The sequence below is a fragment of the Chanodichthys erythropterus genome, chromosome 9, assembly GCF_024489055.1.
Source record: "Chanodichthys erythropterus isolate Z2021 chromosome 9, ASM2448905v1, whole genome shotgun sequence".
Taxonomy (NCBI): domain Eukaryota; kingdom Metazoa; phylum Chordata; class Actinopteri; order Cypriniformes; family Xenocyprididae; genus Chanodichthys; species Chanodichthys erythropterus.
This window is the reverse complement of record NC_090229.1, coordinates 10,705,706-10,726,577: the sequence shown is the minus strand read 5'-3', so window position 1 is coordinate 10,726,577 and position 20,872 is coordinate 10,705,706. Positions and strand designations below refer to the sequence as shown.

Sequence of the window (20,872 nt, the reverse complement as noted above, 5' to 3'; positions counted from 1 at the left end):
CCCACGTGTGTACTGTCCAATGGCATTTTACCACTCAATTGACAAATGGATAAAGCAAAGCATTTGGCAAACCGACAAAGAAAAGCAATTGGTAAATAGAGAAAGAAAAGCATTTGCCAAATTCTTTAAAAAAAGCGATTTAAATGCACATTTAAAATGATTTACTAATGAACTTTTTATTGTTTTATTGATTTACGTTTTAAAGAATTAAATATCCCATTTCAAATTTGTCTATTTATTTAAACATTCAAAAAATATTTTTTAAAATGTATTGTTTTATTGTTTTATTAAACTACATTTAAAAACAGGAATTAAATAAACAACTTTAAACATGTCTATTAATTTGCCCATATAAAAAGTGATTCATTTATATACATTTTTATGTTTGAATGATTAAATTAATTAATTGATTCTTCTTTTTATTTTTAAGTGGCACCCCTGGTCCTCCATACTGGTCCTCCATACAGCTGTCTCACTCTCTAGAGGAAAAACTGAAAGAATAAACAGCCAGAGAGGCAGTCTCTCAAAACCTGGTGTGCTGCCTACATAGACAGCACGAGGAACAATGCTATCAAGGTAGCCAGCTTAAAGGGTAATTATTTGAAAAAAAAAAAAATAATAATAAAATAAAATAAAATAAATAAATACATAAAAAAATTTATAGGGGCCATTCCACCGAATTGGTGCCATTTCTGTCCCCAGGACATTTTTATGTATAAATATGCATGAAAATGAACTCTAAAATATATTTTATTATTAAGCAAAGTGTCCTAAACATTAATCTAACTGCAAATTTAAAATATATAATTTAAAACATTATTAAAAACTACTGAGAATACTAAAAAATAATGTCCCCACTAACTAAATCTAAACTTTATCATGAAATATAATCATTAAAATCTTGCAGAAATCTTATTATTTTTGCATTGTTGTGTTACTCCATATACCATCTATGCTAAACAAAAATAAATTTCATAAGAAATCCATAATATGTTATATAAAATACACATTTTAGTCGTGTCCCCTTGTTTTCACTCAGTCCTGTTCCCCTCAGACATTTCCTTCTCTAAAAAACTTGGAACATTCCACAAGACACATTTTCAACAGGAAGTTGCATCATCTGGATCTTACCCAGGCCATAAGAAGACCAAAAGTAAGTTCTCTCATTTTAATTTCTGTATATTTGGTGAAATTTTGTAACTATGACTGAGAAGGTCAATCTCAACGTACTGTCCTGTTACCTAAATTATTTCTTTGATGTTATTTGTTTATTTTAAAAATATTAACTTTAGGTAAGTCACTAGTATTTGCTTAGTATCCTCATGATATTAGCATGTACACCATGTGTCCATATGTCATGTATTTTATAATTTTTGCTTAAAAACTCAATCCTGTTACTTTCAGTCCTGTTACTCATATGAAAAATAACAGGACTGAGTTAAGAGTAACAGGAGTGAGTAGAGTCCTCTGTTTTTTGGCAGTCCACTTCTGGCTGGACTGCCATCATGCTCAATCAAGCCTCTACAAATGATTCAGAAAGCAGCAGCACGTCTCGTCTTCAACAAGCCCAAAAGAGCCCACGTCACGCCTCTCTTCATCTCTCTTCACTGGCTACCACTTGCTGCTCGCATCAAATTCAAAGCGTTGAAGCTTGCTTACAGATCAACCACAGGCTCAGCACCCTCCTACTTCCACTCACTCTTACAATCTACACTCCTACCACAAACCTGCGCTCATTAAAGGAGCGAAGGCTTGTGGTACCATCACAAAGAGGCACGAAATCACTTTCCAGAACATTCTCATTCACTGTTCCTTGTTGGTGGAACGATCTTCCTGCCTCCATCCGGAATGCGGAATGGCAATATTCAAAAGACAGCTGAAAACCCATCTCTTTCGTGAGCACTTAACCTCATCTTAAAAAAAAAAAAAAAAAAAAAAAAAACCTTCTTATTCCTATCCTTTCACTTCCTCTAATCCCTCTCTATTGTAGTTTAGGATAATCTGAGCACTGCCTATAACTTGTATTATGAGCACTTCTTGTCTATTTGCCTCGTCATGACGACTCGCTTGTTGTATTCCTCACTTGTAAGTCGCTTTGGATAAAAGCGTCTGCCAAATGAATAAATGTAAATGTAAATGTTTTGTTATTTAATAATGTGAATATTAGCTGTATCATGAGTTTTACAGTTGAAATTATTTAAATTGTAGATTTTTAGCATTAGTTTTACAATATGAATGCCATACATTGCAGTGAGCCGGTCCACCACGACGTGACTTCATCTTTTTGTCTTTCTCTTTCTTATCTTTTGTAGAAGATGGAGAGAACCTATACTTTGCAGGTGCAAGAAACACACACCCATGGCATGCTGCAAGGGAAGGAGTGAAACCAACGCTATCTCACGACCAATTCGTACTTATTCTACGAGGTGGCTATTTCGTATAAATTCATACGACATCACTCGTGCGAATTCGTATACGATTTGTCTAAACCCCAGTGACGGTTAGGTTTAGGGGCGGGGTTTGGGGTAGGTCATTCGTATGAATTCATACGAATTTGTCAACTCGTAAAATACATACGATTTAGCAAAAAACGTATGAATTAGTACGAGTGAGGTCGTGTGAATTCATACGATTTAGCCACCTCGTAAAATACGTACGAATTGCCGTGAGATCAGGTTGGTGAAACACACCAGCAACCCTATCTTTTTCCCCCTTTTTTGTCTTTCATTCCCTCCCTCTCCCCCCTTACTCTTTTCCATTCTCTCCTTCTTTCTCTTTCCACCTCCTTCACTGTAATGTACTACTAGCACATAGAACATTCCTTCAACACAGAAATCTCACTCACACGGCCATGAACACACTCTTTTTCTCACACACATACACACACATATGGACACTCAGTCCTGTTACCCAGAATTCAGTCCTGTTACTAAATGTATTTTTCTAGAAAAATAAAGTTAAACCACTGTTTTTATCAGTTTTGTCTGATCCATCATTTACACAATTGTTAAATAAATTAAATTATTTAAAAACATATAAACCTGAGGCTTTTGTCTTCTTTTAAATGAGAAAATTGTTTTGCGTTTTTTATTAAAATACATCTTGCCTTATAATAAAGTGTTTTTTTTGTCACAAATATCAGTTATTTTAACACATTATCAACCATTTCTTGAGGTGAATACAAAGGAATTAACTCACATGCTCACATGGCACGTGAGTTTTGGTAACAGGACTGAGAAAACATGCATCCATCTTCTGCATTGAAACCGTGTAAAAAATTAAAGTTGCCTGAGATTGACCAATACACATTTTGAAAAGTGTATTGTGTAGTATTAGATTCAGTGTTGAAAAAAGAGGAAAAATAATGTTTAATTTTGAAGAGTTACAACAAGCAAATGGCACCCACACTGTTGGAGAGATTTATAAAGAATGAAGTTGTGTTTATGAATTATACAGACTGCAAGTGTTTAAAAATGAAAATAGCGATGGCTCTCTTGTCTCTGTGAATACAGTAATAAACGATGGTAACTTTAACCACATTTAACAGGCTAAAAAAATATTTAGAAAGACAATTTACAAATATAACTAAAAATATCATGTTATCATGGATCATGTCAGTTATTATTGCTCCATCTACCATTTTTCGCTATTGTTCTTGCTTGCTTACGTAGTCTGATGATTCAGCTGTGCACAGATCCAGACGTTCTGCCCTTGTGTAATGCCTTGATCATGGGCTGGCATATGCAAATATTGGGGGCGTGTTATGTTGAGATTCGCCTGTTCTTCGGAGGTCTTTTAAACAAATGAAATTTATATAAGAAGGAGGAAACAATGGTGTTTGAGACTCACTGTATGTCATTTCCATGTACTGAACTCTTGTTATTTAATGATGCCGAGGTAAATTCAATTTTTGAATCTAGGGCACCTTTAAACAAATGAGATTTATATAAGAAGGAGGAAACAGTGGAGTTTGAGACTCACTGTATGTCATTTCCATGTACTGAACTCTTGTTATTCAACTATGCCAACGTAAATTCAATTTTTGAATCTAGGGCACCTTTAAAGGACTAAAAAGTGATACAGTCATGACAGTGTTTTTTATACATGTTACACTGAATTCAAATTCAGTTTGACAGTTGTTCTATATTATTATCAATCATAAATAGGCATTTGGCAAAAATTTAAGAGAATTTTTTGGGGGTCACCAAGCAGGATACTTGCAGAGAATCCATCTTCCTGCCTCACTTTACTCTCTCTTTCATCCAGATATGAGAGAAAACTGTGAAATCCCCTAAAGGAAGTGTGCAGTTCCCCTTACAGCAAAACACTGTCTGTGAAATTATAAATTAACCATTCTATGTGCCAACCTGAACACACGAGTAACATGATATTTATGCAAATAAGTATGAAAATGACGTATGAAAAAGTAAGGAAAATTAAAATGCAAAACAAAAGTGTATGACAGCGGCTACTATCTAAAATGAATATTTTGTAAAGAACACCACAGAAACAAAATAAAGTTGATGTTTAGTCAGAACATCTGACTGTACATGAATCATTAATATCGGATCAGGCATTAGATTTAACACAGTTACTTATATGGTGTTGCATTACTGAAGGGGATCATTTTCATTGCATGATATATAAACACCGACCAGTTTGAAAACACCCAAATACAGAAACGCCCACTTTTGTTCCGCAGAAACCTCATACTCCTTTGATGTCATAGATCCCCACTTTGTAAATCCTGCTGGGTCTGGTGTCAATTAAAGCTTTTATTGGACTAACAAGGAAGTATTTGTGTTAGAAAAAACAAGTCTGATCGCGCTCTGACAATGACAGTGATGTCTCGCTCTCATTGAAGTATATGCGCGAGACATCACTGCCGTTGTCAGACCTTACTAACCGAGAGCTGAACGCGGTTGGACATAGTGGTGTATTAGAGGTAAAAAATCATATAAATACTGTTCGGTTTCTCACACAAACCGATCGTTTTGTGTCTTAGGACATCAAAGTGTCGTCACGAGCCACAGGGTTTAATTTGGATTTGTCTATGCAAGTTTTATTTATAGCAGAAGTTCCCATTCACTAGCATTATTTGACTGACAGACGGCAGCGGTTGGAGTTAAAAATCATCATTTGTGTTCTGAAGAAACAAAGTCACCTACATCTTGGATGCGCTGGGGGTAAAGAGATAAACATCAAATTTTCATTTTTGGGTGAACTATCCCTTTAATGTTATGAAGCTCTCAGATTTCATCAAAAATATCTTAATTTGGGTTCCAAAGATGAATGCAGGTCTTACTTGTTTGGAACAGCATTCATTTTTGGGAGAACTAACCCTTTAGTTAATAATTGAGTTTTATGGTATGACTCTAGCATGTATTGTGTGTTAAATTGATACATTAGCTATACATTTTTTATGTATTTATTTATTTTTATTTATTTATTTACTTTTTACAAATGATTACAAATTAAGCTGGCTACCTTGATAGCATTGTTCCTCATGCTGTCTATGTAGGCAGCACACCAGGTTTTGAGAGACTGCCTCTCTGGCTGTTTATTCTTTCAGTTTTTCCTCTAGAGACAGCTGAACTACTGAAGCTCGTGTGGATTTCCTCATTACGAGGAGAGTTTGAGCAGTGAATAAGGGGTGGGATGGTTGTTAAATCGCATTTTGACATGAACAAAACCCCAAGACTTACTTGTGTTGATGTAAGAAGAAGCTAAAAGGTCAGGTAAGATAAAATATGTTTTCTATCTGGTTCGTTTAGATCACTAAACAATTTAATCTGTGTTTTTTTCTTTTCTCAAATGTAGGTTTTAAGAATTGATTTAATTTTAAATGCGGTTAAATAATTTTGCTTTTCGCTCGTTGTCGTGAAAATGAACCTAACACCGACAAGATATGTGTATTCTGCTACTGTTACTGTTTTATAGCTTAATTTGATTATTCTTCATTGGTTTTATGGTATGATTCTCGCATGTATATGTCAAATTGAACGAAACAGTTTTGTAAATGAGAGAAACTACGCGTCAATCTAGCACTCTTTCCAGGGAAATCACTTACAAAATGCACACAGACATGTCCTTGCTCTTGATATACAAACATTAATGAAATTCTTTGAACTTTATGAGGGGAAAAAACGATATGAGGGCAGATTCGAACCACTGATAATTAGAGCACGTCTGGATAAATTAACATTTTATAAGTAGTTACTTTACAATACAGTATAGGGAAATCACAATACTTTTGTACTAATTTCTTCACTCGCAAGAGATAAACCCTTAAGCCAGTGGTTCTCAAACTTTTTTAGCGTGGAGTATCCCCTGAAGGGATTCCCATCCTTCTGCGTACTCCCCCTCTCTCCAATTCGACTGCAGTCACACCTTTTCCATTAAGGGACAATATTTGCCCCCTGGTGGATCCGAAATGGTCGATATTCATATTCATGCACATTTATTAATATTCATTTTTTAATCATTTATTGCTTATGATTTATCAGTTTTACTTTTGCTTTAATTTATTTATGTACTCATACTTTATATATTATCACTTATCATATTTTCAAGTATTTACTTGATATTGTACCCTTATGGTTATTTTATATTTAAGATTGCTATGTTCAGTTGTTCTTCAAGTGCTCCAGTGTGACAGGTCACGCTGACACGTTTGTGGTTAGACATTGGACGCCAGCAGAATCAACTTTGAATTTGAATCTGATCAAAATATGTCAAAATGCAAAATTCCCCAAAGGGGGTCAAAACAACTTTTTTCTCTATTTTTGACACTGGACCAGTAGATGACGTAATGGGTGAAATTAACCTTTTCTTTTTGAACAAAAACATCAATTTCAGTGGGATGTAAATTTCCCTATATGTTGATGGTATAAAGCTGACCAAGTCATTGATAATTCCGCTTTTTCCCTCCTTTGCTCTCTTCTACTTCTTGTCTCTTATCTGCAAATGTCTTAATTATTGCTCTTTTTGATCTTCATCTATTAGATACAATACTCTGGATTTTACAATACTCTAAATTTTATTATTAACTATTGACTAATACTTTATGATGGTTATTTTACCTTTTGGTTTATTAAGTATTTTCACTATCGATTAAAGTTTGCGTGTGAGGCTAAATTTAATTGTAATGAATAAATAATTTTTATTATATCTACTTATATCTACTGCCTGGATCTCATTTTCTCAAGTTTTTGCATCACCCCCTTTCCCAGTGCATATTTTTACGTCTATGAATAACTTTGTAAAATAAATAATGTTTTAAATAAAAACAATTTAATAGAGGAATATGCAATGACGGTAAAACGAAGTGATACTTTTAAATATTAAACTAAAACTGCCAGTAGGTGGCAGCAAGTCACTGTTTTTATGAGTGAGTCATCGAGTAGTAAGGAAGCAAGTGGCTGTGAATGAATCATTGAATCATTGACTCTCACGATTCGTTCAAAGCCCCATTCGTGTGTTGAAGTTCTGCTCTGGTTTTCGTTAGAAATATTTTTTCGTTGCAAAATAGAGTAAATACTGACAGTACTGTGTTTAAAATGTACGTTTTGTTTTTTGGCCTGTTGTATAATAATGCACGTTTGCAGTCAATTGCATTCTTCCTTGTTACCAACATTAAATACAAAAACACAAGGTATGTTTTTGTATCGAAGAAAGTTTGAGTCTTAAATTGATATAAATCCACTATCTGTGTCTATATTTGTTCTTCATGCAAGTGCTAAATTCCCCCTTTTACAAAGGTGCATTGTCGAGAACGGCAGTAATTTAGCGCGATTTAAGGCAGCAGATTCGGCACGCAATCTATCATATGCATGCTGCTTCTGTGGATGCAGTCATTTTAGACTGCAAAACATGATGTAATTTGATTAAATGTAATGGATTTACGGCATTTTGCCAGTTAGAAATACATGCTCGGTTTTAATATTATTTTAAGGTATGGTAAAGTAACTAGGCTACTCCGCATTTTGTTCACATACCCCCTTTTGTCACATACGTACTCCCAGGGGTACGCGTACCCCAGTTTGAGAAACACTGCCTTAAGCTATTATTTTGATCACCAGCTGATCTCCTGAGCAAATGTGCGCACTTCTATTTAAAACACGCAGCACAAACAGACTGTATACTTTATCGCTGTCTTTTTTTTCTGTTTTATAAAGGCACAAAGCCATACCACGGTTTCGATTTTAGTTCGATGGCAAAATACAACGTTAGAGACCATTAATGTAGGCTGTTTTAAATTTTCGGTTCATTATGAAATAATGTGTTTCTCGTCAGTTTCAAGTTCAACAACTGCGTCAGATTGGTTAAGAAAATTACTTTTGTTAATATTTTTACCTCTGTGATTATATGGTAGGCTATCTTTCTTTGATCGTCTGAAATATATGTTAGCAAAATGTTATGCTAGCATAGCGTGTTTTTAATAATACTGCATGTAAACGTCTTGAATGCTTTTATTTTATGTTGCTGTAGGCTATATGTTTGATTTGTAGTTTGGGTGTATTTTATTATTTTTATTTGGATTTTTGTTCATGTTCTGTGTGTTTTTCAAAACAAAAGAATTGAATTCATTTTGAGCTATGCATTCATCGTCCACAGCTGTTGGAATAGCCTTTAAATTAGTCTGGGCAAATGAGGACATAAATTAGGTTAAACTACTGCATGTCATAGAAAAATAAATAAATAAATATAAAAATTACCAACAGATTACCAACACACAACTATTGATACACAACGTTACCACAACGTCGCAGTTACTAACTGGCAACGTCACAAAGTTACGTTGTGGCGACGTATAGACCTTATGTAGCCCCGCCCCTTTTCAGCGCTGCGCTCGTTGTCTTTTGACTTCTGGCTTGTATTTCCACAGCGATCTTATGTATTTATGAATGAACTGCTCATTTTAAAATCTTCCCGTTCTACTGTCATTTGATAAGACACCCGCTTTAAACATTACAATGCTCATGATTATGGAACGCGAACGGGGCCAAATGTCTTTAAACGAAACGCGTGACTTTTGACCGTGTCAACACACACTATTTGTCCGCGTCAACACGACAACACAACACAGCAGCCAATGAAATTGTTGTATTTGACACTATATGTGCATATGTGATGCGATGGTACGTATGGCCTGGTTGGTATATACGCAAAGGCGTAGATTTGGTTTCAACATTGAATCATAAGCTGAAGTGTTATAAAGTACATGAAGACTGGGTTTTTATAGGCCTTATAGACAGACAGCTTGAGAGTGACTCCTGAAAGACCAGCACCACATCCTCTTGTACCACTGTTTGAAGAATTTATCTTCCAGAATCTGGCAGTAAGTTTTGGAAGATCATTTAGTCCATCTCTTATCCTGAAATGTCCATCTTGCAGAGATGGACTAAATGATCTTCCAAAACTTACTGCCAGATTCTGGAAGATAAATTCTTCAAACAGTGGTACAAGAGGATGTGGTGCTGGTCCTTCAGGAGTCACTCTCAAGCTGTCTGTCTATAAGGCCTATAAAAACCCAGTCTTCATGTACTTTATAACACTTCAGCTTATGATTCTTATTAAGAGCAGGTCGCTTTTTAGGATTCTTCACCTAACCTAAGTCTCTGACATCCTGACACCTCACACTTCTAAAGACTCCAGGTAGGTTTCAGTACTGGGAAATGGTGGCACTGGAGACTAAAGGGTTCCTGATGGTTTCACACTTAATTCTTCACCTTAATTCTTAATTATTTTGCAGTTAACGTGTCTTTTCTTCTCCAGCTGACCCAATGAGCATTTCACTGTCCAATGGTCATGCTTTAACTTTGCAATTTCTAGTATTACATTAGTATTGCGTCCTTCTCATGAGTATTTAATCATTTTTGACTTTTATGTCTGAGTTAAATCTCTTTTTTGGCTCATTTTATCTGTAAAAGAAAACCTGCCTAATAATTCTGCACACCTGAATATAGGGCATTCTTCATTTCCAGCCTTCATGAACAATTATATATCACTTATAAATGATTAAAAACAATATTAATAGTAGTTATTAAGATTGATGTGGATTGGAATTGGTAAAATGTGCTTGGAAAAAAAATATGATCAGAAAATCAACTTGCCTAATAATTCTGCACTCCCTGTAGGTCATCAGTAAATGACAATGTACCATCCCCGACAAAAAAAAGGTTTTGTTAGTTTTGAATGACATATCTAATGTAGAGAACTGTGTTTAGAGTTTTGCAAAAAGGTTGTTTTTCAATTGCAAACTGTGTGTAAGGCATATAATGTGCTTGTAGTTTTGCAGACTTGGTCTTAAAATTCTGTACATGAGTGAATGGTTTCAGTGAGTGAGCCTCAAGTCACACTTTTAGTGTCCAAGCAATTTGTAAAAACTGTAAAACAAACTGTGACAGAGGTCGCCTATATAGAATGAACCAAGAAAATCTTAAAATTGCATGGGACCGAGAAGCATAAATGGCAGCAAAAAAGACTGCCATTAAAAAACCCAAAAGACAATTATTTTAATGCAAAAAAAAAAAAAAAAAAATCACATCAGTTTCAGTTTGTTTGTTAGTAATCTGTACTTAATCTGTGTTTCAGAAAGCCATTTTATTTCTAAAAACACGATTAAGCAGATTCCTGTCTTAATTTAAACCCTGTCTGGGAAACTGCCCCCAAAGGTTTCACAAAGTTATTCTTGTCTCTATAACTTATGGATTCCTAAAGACATGTTTATGGGTAAATACAATATTAATAATACAAATAAAATGAATATCACAACATATTTAAAATATAATGAAGTCATTTTATTATAGAACTCATCAGCCTGCAGCAGCCAATATGATGTTCCTGGAAACAAAACAGAGACAGAACAATATAAACAAACTATACAACCAACTAAACACCAAATTACAGAAACATTATTAGGCTATGTGAAAGTGAATAAAGTTAACTTTGTTCAATGTGCGTGTGTGTGTTCAGTGTGTTCAATATGTGCTGTGTAAATTAGCCTTCATACACTTTTATTTATTTACTAATTATATTTAGCTTAACTTTAAAAAACAAACAATAACCCATATAGATAAATTATAATAATTGTATAATATTGAGAATTTAGCCTACTTAATATACATTGTAACATAAGGCTACTTTACACTAGCACATTAGGCTAGTCAGTTAAGCAATTAATTAATGTTTGATATTAATATGTATGTAATTTACATCTAAAAAGGTAAGTCTGCTTTAAAAAAAAATAATAAATAATAAATATTTATATATATATAAATAATATATTTACACTTCAACATGTACAGAATGTGCATGTTAAGAAACACGTTCAAATTTGTCGTCTTAACATGGTAAAACTGTGCGTCTTTACATGTACTAAAGTAACGCGACGACAACTGACGCCTTAACATGACCAGAATGTGCACGTCTACACACAACACAAAAAAATTGCCGCGTTAATGCGAACAAATAGTGCGTGTCGACACGGTCAAAAGTCACGCGTTTCGTTTAAAGACATTTGGCCCCGTTCGCGTTCCATACATGATAACTTTTGTTAACTCTACAACACGTAAATCCACTTCACCAGCTAATTATTCTTCAACAGCGATGCCATAGAAATATACAGGGTGTTACGTTCCCCTCCTAGTCTAGGAGTTAGAAAGGAAGGTAACAAGAAAATAAATTAGAAAAGGTAACGCAAGGATGAAAAAAAAAAAAGGAAAGCAAGGACACACTTCAGCCTCACTCTCAGAGCAAAAAAAAACACACCACTTTAAAGGAAAGTCAAAATGTTTATTTCCTTATACCAAAAAGCTTACCAAGAGGAGAACATGAGGGAATAAATCTTCAGGAGAGAGTATACCTAAAATAACAGACAAAACTGGAGCTAACTAAGGTTTAAGGAATCTACTTACCCTGCTCAAAAACAAAGATGAAAAACAACAACAAACTTCCCTGAGCTCCCTCTTTAAAACAATAAACAGGAGAAAACAATTACACACAAAAAAAGGCACTCTCTCCCTATGATTCCCAGGTAACCCAATAATAAGAGTTAAATGATACAATACCTTCTAGTTACCCACACATGGATTTACCCGAAAGCAGGCTAAAGAATGATGCTAGCACACAGAAAAAGTATAGGCCCACACCTAACTCAAAACTGTTAACCCTCAGTCACACACAGTACACTCAGGCAAACAATTCAGTTTCCACTCTGAGGCTGGGGAGAAGTGTTCCTCAGCGCAGGATCTTCAGAATGCACCATTTATACAGCTCTGCTCAGACTCAGGCATGCTCACAACGAGTTGCAGCTGGTGGCAATTAACCAGAGTAAGAGAGTGAAGGAGAGAAACAGGGCACAACACAGCACAGAACACACACAGGGATATGACAGTGACACACCAAAACACTCTGGGACGTAACTTCATTCTTCCTATCCATAATTGTCATATCAGATATCCACAAAGACATTCTTCCTAGGACAAATGACATCACTTTTGCCATTCATTTGTATGGGGTTTATCATTACAGATATCTACAATTCAGTTGCAGATATCCACTATGTGAATTACAGATATCTGTAACTGAATTGTAGATATCTGTAATTTGATTCTGACTAGTCACAACTCCATTTCGAGATATCTTTAATTCAACTCAATTCAAGATATCTACATATTCCTTTTCAGATATCTCAAATTAAGTTTTGACTAGGCAAAATTATGTTGTAGATATCTGTAACCGGAATTATGACTAGTCAAAATGGCGTTGTAGATATCTCAAACTGGAGTTAGGGATAGTCATAATTTAATTGTAGATATCTATTATCAAGTTATGGGTATCTTGAAATGAATTTTGATTAGAGATATCTGAAATTTGAGATATCTATAACTTTCATTCCGCCTAGTCAAAATGTAATTGCAGATATCTCGAATTAGAGTTTTGACTAGGCAAAATGATGTTGCAGATATCTTTATGCAAATCAGGCCGGCACTTTTAGGCAGGAGCAGAGCGTGTTGTTGTTCTAATCACTCAAATTGCACCTGTTAACTCGTAATTGGCACTGATTGGCACCATGCCGTCACTAGTCATAATGACGTTTGTTTGAGATATCTTTAACCTTCATTCTGCCTAGGCAAAACTGAATTACGGATATCTGCAATTGTCATTTAAGATGTGTGACAAGTTGAATGTTGTTTTCAATGACCTCATTGCAGATATCTGTAATTCAGTTTTGCCTAGTCAACACTGCATTACAAATATCTCTATCTGTCATTTCGACTAGTCACAATTACGTTACAGATATCTTGAATGACAATTCCGACTATCCAAAATGTAATTACGACTAGTCAGAAAGACGTTGGTGATATCTACAACGTTAATTTCGGCTTTCCATAGATAGTCGAACTTAACTTTTAAATGTTAAAACGTCTTTCCATAAGCGTGTCTGTGTTTAACTGCAGTGTGTGTGAACTCGGAGAGAAGAGAGAGAAAGCGCTGCCAGTATCGGTGTATACTGCAGAAAAGCGATACTGAACTGTTTAACATATTTTAAGAGAGATTAGAAAAATGATATTTTGACTGCACTGTTAAGAAACCTCAAACCTGAAAGATCCATGGCTTTTGAAAAAACTCTTATCACCATAGTCCACCCCTAGCGCCGACCCTGGGCCTACCTCAAAATTAAAGTGGCGTTATTTAGTCCAATGGTTCTCAAACTGGGGTAGGCCTACATGAGATGACAAGAGGGGGTACGCAAACAAAATGCTGAATTTTGCTGTTCATTTAATTCTACCCCAACTTAAAATAACAATAAAACCGAGCACTAACAGGCAAAATGTATTGCTACATTACTGCCATTCTTGAGAATGTACATTATAAAAGTGGGGATTTAGCACTTACTAGCATGAAGAACAAATAGCCTGTAAACACTGTGCATAGAGATCGACTCTCTTCGCTACAAAAACCCTGCGAGTTCTTGTTTTTAACGTTGATAATATACGAACAAGAATGGGGGGGGCCCCCCCCCCCCCCCCCAATTCAATTCTAAACAGAGTATTGTCAGTGATGTTTTCTCGATTTTGCAACGAAATAATAGTTCCAATAAAATTCGGCACAACAACTGCAACACGCAGTGGTGATTTGGGAATGAATCTGCGCTCTGAACGAATCGTATGAGTAAATGATTCAATGACTCATTCACAAATACAGCCACTTGCTTCATTACTGAATGAATGAATGACTCAATGACTCACTCACTAAGACAGTGACTTAGCGCCACCTACTGGTGGTTTTACTTTAATATTTAAAAGTATCACTTCGTTTTTACCATCATTGCATATTTCTCTATTGAACCTTTTTATTAGAGCTGCACGATTTATCAAAAGCAAAAAGCAAAAGCTGAGATTATTTTATTTTATACGCAGCTTGTCAGAGCTGTACCATTCTATGATCAGTAGTAAATGCTTCTTCATCTGAAAGCCAGAGGGCGCTCTTGTGCAGAAACTCAAATATGCCCTGCTGCCGAAGTAGAACACGCGTCAGGAAATCCCATACTATCGCTGTAGCTGAATAAACAGAAGATTGAAACGTTTTGATTGATTAAACATGACTGAAACATTTTGATAATAAACACACTACTGCCTTATTCTGTGTAAGAAGCCACATCATCTCACAGAAGGATGTTCAACTGTCGTTATGAAGTGAGTTTGGAGTAAAAACATGTTATTAAATGTGTCTTTTGTTGGACAAGATGTTAATAAATGCTTCTCATGTCTGGAAAGATGTTTTGACACGTGTTGTTTTTTCAAATGCACATTATAAGCAATTCAAACTCTCAGTGCTTTCAGATGGATTAGCATTTGCAGCCATAGTTCGTTGATAAGCCGCGCATAAAAAAAAATCGCTGCTTTGCGATTTCATAATCGTACTAAGCCAAATTGTTTAAGTGCGATTTGAATGTTTTTTTCTAATCGTCCGATTAATCGTGCAGCCCTACTTTTTATAACATAATAATGTATTTTAAAACGGTATTAAGGTAAAAAAAAAAACACTGGAAAATTAATATTAAGGGGTCAACTATTGTCGCTTAATGGAAAAGGTGTGAATGCAATCACAGCTATGACTGTATATGAAGTTATGAATTGTAACTAGTTACAGTTATATATATTGTATTGTGTTGTTTAAAAATGAATATAAACTTGTTTTCTTTGCATTAAACACAGTCGGAGTTGTATTAATAAATATCCTTTTTAAGCTTTATAATGGCAGTGAGCGGGACCAACGAGTGTGAAGCACAAGAGAATGCATCCATGCATCATAAACATATTCCACATGGCTCCGGGAGGTTAATAAAGGCCTTTTGAAGCGAAGTGATGCATTTGTGTAAGAAAAATATCCACATTTAACAACTTGTATAGTAAAATATCTAGCTTCTGCCAGACCGCCTTCCATATTGCAAAGAATGTGTAACGCCTCTCGCAGTTTAAAAAAAAGACTACATCCTATGCTTTTCGTATTAACTGTTTATCTAAGTAAGTGGTTGGGAACTTTTTTTGTTATGCTATGATTGAGAGCCAAAGACCCACTTTTAGTACTAAATAGCACCATTTTTTTTTTAGAGTACAGCCTTGCATTGACCCTTTGCTAAGCCACGCCCGAAAACCGTGGTTTAGCAACCGTTACTAGGCGCGGGAGGTCTGTCAAGCTTTCGAGCGAGGGAATATGCCGAAGCGTTGCGCTTATGGATTGTGTTAACCTGATACCCGGTATCCTAAAAGTTTGAATTTTTTTCCCTTCCCGAAACCTAAAACCCAAGGGGAGAAATGCCGGTCTTTTGAAAATTTGTGCTACCCTGTCAGATTTTGCTACCTCCCATTGAAACAGTGGGTAACGTTAGCAAAATCGGACAAAATCTGAAAAATGCTAACGTTACCTATCAGATTGTGCTTCCAGAGTGATGGTCTATGGCTTTATTAACATATACACCTACCCAACATTAAACCTACCCTTACAATAATGCAAATACAGTCATTGTGTGTTATTTATCATGACAACAATGATGTAATATTGATGCATATGCAGTAAGCCCAGGTAGGACAATCTGACGGCTAGGTTAGCTAGCTAGCTAACTCAGCACATCATTGCTTGGAAAGAATGACGGTTCTTTGTTCATAATTCATATATTTGGACGTGAAATAAAATGATTAAAGGCAAGACGGAGTTACGTTAGCCTGGCCTGCTAAAAATATAAGCGGGAGAATGTTCTCATTGCAAAGTGGTCAGGCTAACATCTTGTGTTTATTCCACAATACTTATGGTTATTAGGTTATTTTCACAAATTTCACTTAACCTGCTGTGGAAGAACAAAGCTTTTCCTTTGTGTGTTTCCCATTTGAAATGTCAGCATGAGGCGGCTGCTGCTTGCACTGGGAGCTTAAGCTTCAATTTTGATAAAATTATTTTCTAGTCGTGGATATATCCCTCGAATGCATACTGCAGTCCCTTTTGTCTTGCTCTCTCAGATATTTCACCTGTTCGCCAAAAATGACTAATTATCTCCTTGAAAATGTCTGACACCGGTGCATACTGTAAATGACTTGCCAGGCTCGAAAGCTTGACAGGCGTAGCAACAGTAACTAAGGAGGGCGGGGCTTAGCGAAGGGTCCATTGTGACTGGGTCTGAAAAATCCTGGTTGAGTGAACTTTGGTGCTCACACTGTGAATTGTGTCTCTGTTCTTCAACAGGTATGAAGATGAGAAATAAAAAAGAGACAATGGCATTTATCCTCACAGGTGTTGTGTGCCTCTTCATTTTCATCAACAAATATGACACTGAAGACAACGTGACACTGAATAGCAAAGACACATATGAGATGCTCCGTCATCAAACCGATTTGCTCAGATCTGAAACTCCCCAGCCTTTGTTTTCACAATGTCAACAGAATACGTCTGCTTATAATGTGATTGGATTTTCTACTCTGCCAGGTCATATCCAAGATTTCCTGCTTTACAGACACTGTAGGAATTTTCCCATGCTGCTTGACCAGCCTGATAAGTGTGGCGGACCCCTGAACTCTGCAGACGTCTTTCTTCTGCTGGTCATCAAGAGTTCTCCAGAAAACTACGATCGACGAGAAGTCCTGCGGAAAACATGGGCTGAGGAAAGACTGTACAAAGGTGTGTGGATCCGTAGGGTCTTCATAATCGGAACAACAAAAACTGGCTATGAGAAGCGCAGGTTGAATAAGCTGTTGAGGCTGGAGAACAATGAGAACAAGGACATTTTGCAGTGGGACTTCAATGATTCGTTCTTTAACCTCACATTGAAGCAGATCCTTTTCTTAGAGTGGATGGAAAGATGGTGCCCAAATGCTAGATTTCTCTTAAACGGGGATGATGACATCTTTGCCAATACGTTTAACATGGTTGAGTATCTTCAAGGTCAAGAGGACAATGATGGAAGCAAACATCTCTTTACCGGGCACCTCATCCAGAACGTAGGGCCTATTAGACACTCCTCAAGTAAATACTATATCCCGGTGCAGGTTCAGGAGTCTGAGAGCTATCCTCCGTACTGTGGTGGAGGAGGCTTTCTTCTCTCCGGCTTCACGGCCAGAACAATCTACAAAATGTCTCACTCTATAACTGTGTTGCCCATTGATGATGTTTACATGGGAATGTGTTTGGAAAAGGCTGGCCTCAAACCTACATCCCACTTTGGTGTAAGAACTGCTGGTCTGAATTTCCCAGCTGGGGACGTCGACAAATTCCACCCTTGCTATTACAGAGAAATCATTTTAGTCCACAGATTTCTGCCGCACATGATTTTTGTGATGTGGAACGAAATACAAAACCCACATTTGCAATGTGGAAAGACAAAGTATGCATTTTAGAGAAGCCTATAAATCAAAGAACAGGGTGTGTGATTAATTTTAAAGGGAAACATAATAGCTGGCTGGAGTTGATGTGATCAAATTTGTTTTTAATTGAATGTTTTTATAATTTTTTTACCGTGTTTTACCAATGTAATTTCTCAGACAAATGATGGTGTATTGCACTTTAACTGAAATGAAAGGGTGGCTGATTCTTTTCTCAGCAGTAGTAGTTGTAGCCTAGTCTTCATTGTTTTATGCTTGCCTTTAAATAATCAGGGAGTGCTTCCCAAGAAATAGTACGGTGACCGGGAGGGGACATGTTCGGTTCACTTGGTTTTGTCGTGGCCACAACATATAAACTCGTCGTGGGAACGTGATAATAAATTGTAGCCACGAGATCATTTTGTCGACATCTTTATGGCGTGGCCACGCGATGTAAAGTCGTGGCCTCGAGATTATATGGTGAGGGAACTATATATTTTTCTCGTGGCTACAACTTCATTATGAGGGCTGGCGCAAAATGCGGCATCGGCATCTCGCAGTGGTACTTCCGGCGGCTCCTCCAGCGGCCAGGGACTTCTTCGGCAGCTCTCCCTACAGCGGCATCTCCAGCGGCCGCGGTATCGGCATCTAGAGGATCCAGGGACTTTATTCGGCAGCAACATGAAATGCACATGAATATAAACTGATATTTAGTTAATACAGAAATTAATTTCTGATAGACTATATTGCACAAAGCTGAAATTGCGGCATCTCGTAGCAGAATTTCAGGTGGCATCTCCAGCAGCCACAGATTTTCTTCTAATTTTAACAAGCTACATTGCAACAAAATAGCATTATACATCACAGGACTGTCATTTGTAAGCATTTTTCATTAATTTTGATAATATGCCTTTTCTGACGCTGCAGTTGCTATCAGAGAATGCTGAAATTACTGCGTGTGAATATGGCAGTCTTATGGCAGCTAATGTAATGAAAGTCCTGTGTATATAGCAGCTTAATATTATTTTGTTCAAATGTAGTTTTAAAGTGAAAATATTACACCGAATTAATGATCAGCAGCAGGTGCCGGAGAAAGACCGTGGCTGCAGCTTCATTGAAGACCTCTGCAAAGCTGACAGAGAAACCCGAGCTGCTCTGTGGCCAAAGATAAAAGAAGCAAGAGGTGCTGGAAAGCGTGCATATTACAGAAGTGGTACTGGATACATCAACGGACAGAGAATTACTTGAGAGCACACAAGGTACATGATTAAGGGCCTTTAAGGTTTGAAAAGGCCTTTTGACTTGAACTTTGAAGTCCAAGATAATTATGTTTGTCTGCATTTGTTGCTTATTGTAGGGACCATGCCTGTTAGGGTTTCTTTGTTGATTATCTTCAAACTAAGTCTGTTACACATTATTATTTTCTGGCGGTTGCTAGTTGTTTGTTATGAATAATTTTTTTCTTGCATTTCACTTAATGCAAGGGGCTTAAGAGAGAACACTAAGAGAAAATCAATATTTTTGTTTTGTAAGGGTGAAAAAGCACACTTTATTTTGTTGCAAGAAACACATTTGAAACCGGAGGACGAAAAATTTTGGATAAACCAATGGGGAGACAAAATTATATTTGATCATCTACAAGATCAGCAGGTGTAGCTATTTTGTTTTGTAACTCACCTGGTAAAGTAGTGACATCTAGATTTAGCAATAATGGTCACTGGCTAATTTGTGTCCTGAATATGGATGATCGCTTCTGTATGCTGATCAATATTTATGGTTTTAATAATGTAATTCAAAACAGACAATACGCTTCAGAAATTTCAAATGTCATTGTGAACCTTAAACTCATTTATCCAACTGCTATCATAATAATGGGGGGTGACTTTAACAATGAATTATTAAAATGATTTTCAATCCCCCTAATTCTGGTTCACGGAATAAAGGGTACTGGAAATTCAATTCTAGTTTATTAAAATGTCAGTCATTCAATGAAGGTATTAAAGCCATAGTCTCTAATGTGATGCCTGATGAACCGATAATATCCTACATTTCTAAATGGGAATTCCTTAAATTTAAAATCAGAGAATATTCAATTCGGGAAAACACTCAATAAAAGTAATAGATTATATGAAAGTATTATCAAAGAAATCTATCATAATAAAATATCACCTACTGATAGTGATAAAAAGAAACTACAAAATCTCCTAAACAAACTTGATGAAATCTATCTTCGTAAACCTGAAGGGGCCTTTATCATGTCTAGGGCAAAATGGATAGAGGATGGGGAAAGATGTACCTCATATTTCTGTCGGTTAGAAAAAAGAAGGCAAGAGAGATTTTCAATTAAAGCCCAATCAATCCAGGGCCAGGTAACTACAGATCAAACCTCAATTACTAAGGAAGTTGTCTCCTTTTATAATAACCTGTATTCCTCATCTTTTTCCTTAGATGATGCAGCTTCCTTTTTTCAACCAAATTAAACATCTTATTCCTCAAATAGATGATGATTGTGTAGTGCTGTGTGATGCTAATATTACTTCTGAGGAGTTGGATAAAGCAGTAGGTAGTCTGTCCTTAGACAAATTTCCAGGGTGTGATGGCCTTACTGCTAACTTCTATAAAACACTTTTGGATTCTATTAAAAGACCCCTTTTTGTTTATGGTAAAAGAAGCATCAGAGAGTATGACTTTCCCTCCCACTATGAAACAAGGTATAAAAACTTTAATACCCAAACCTGATAAAGACCCCAAAATTTTAGATAACTTTAGACCAATCACATTATTAAATACTGATTATAAAATTGTTACCCTGGTATATGTTAATAGATTAAAAATATTTTTACACAAAATTATAAGTGATTCCCAATCAGGTTTTATGAAAGGGAGATCTATACACAACAATATTCGTCTAGTGCTCAATCTTTTAGATTACAGGCATCTAATAGAAGATGAAGGCTTTATTTTCTTCATTGACTTCTATAAGGCATTTGATTCAATTGAACACCTCTTTATTT

General features: G+C 36.1%; 1 protein-coding gene across 1 annotated transcript; it reads left to right on the top strand.

Annotated features, from left to right (window-relative positions):
* The first annotated feature begins 5,700 nt into the window (after positions 1 to 5,700).
* On the top strand, positions 5,701 to 17,933 carry LOC137026272 (N-acetyllactosaminide beta-1,3-N-acetylglucosaminyltransferase 3-like). Its single transcript, XM_067393554.1, has 2 exons — positions 5,701 to 5,738; positions 16,747 to 17,933. The coding sequence occupies exon 2, from the start codon at positions 16,749 to 16,751 to the stop codon at positions 17,892 to 17,894; it is 1,146 nt and encodes a 381-aa protein (XP_067249655.1). The 5' UTR covers positions 5,701 to 5,738; positions 16,747 to 16,748; the 3' UTR covers positions 17,895 to 17,933.
* The last annotated feature ends 2,939 nt before the right edge of the window (positions 17,934 to 20,872 follow it).

What these genes read in the sequence shown, in the direction of transcription:
- LOC137026272 (XM_067393554.1), top strand. Translation starts at nt 16,749, where the DNA reads ATGAAGATGAGAAATAAAAAAGAGACAATGGCATTTATCCTCACAGGT.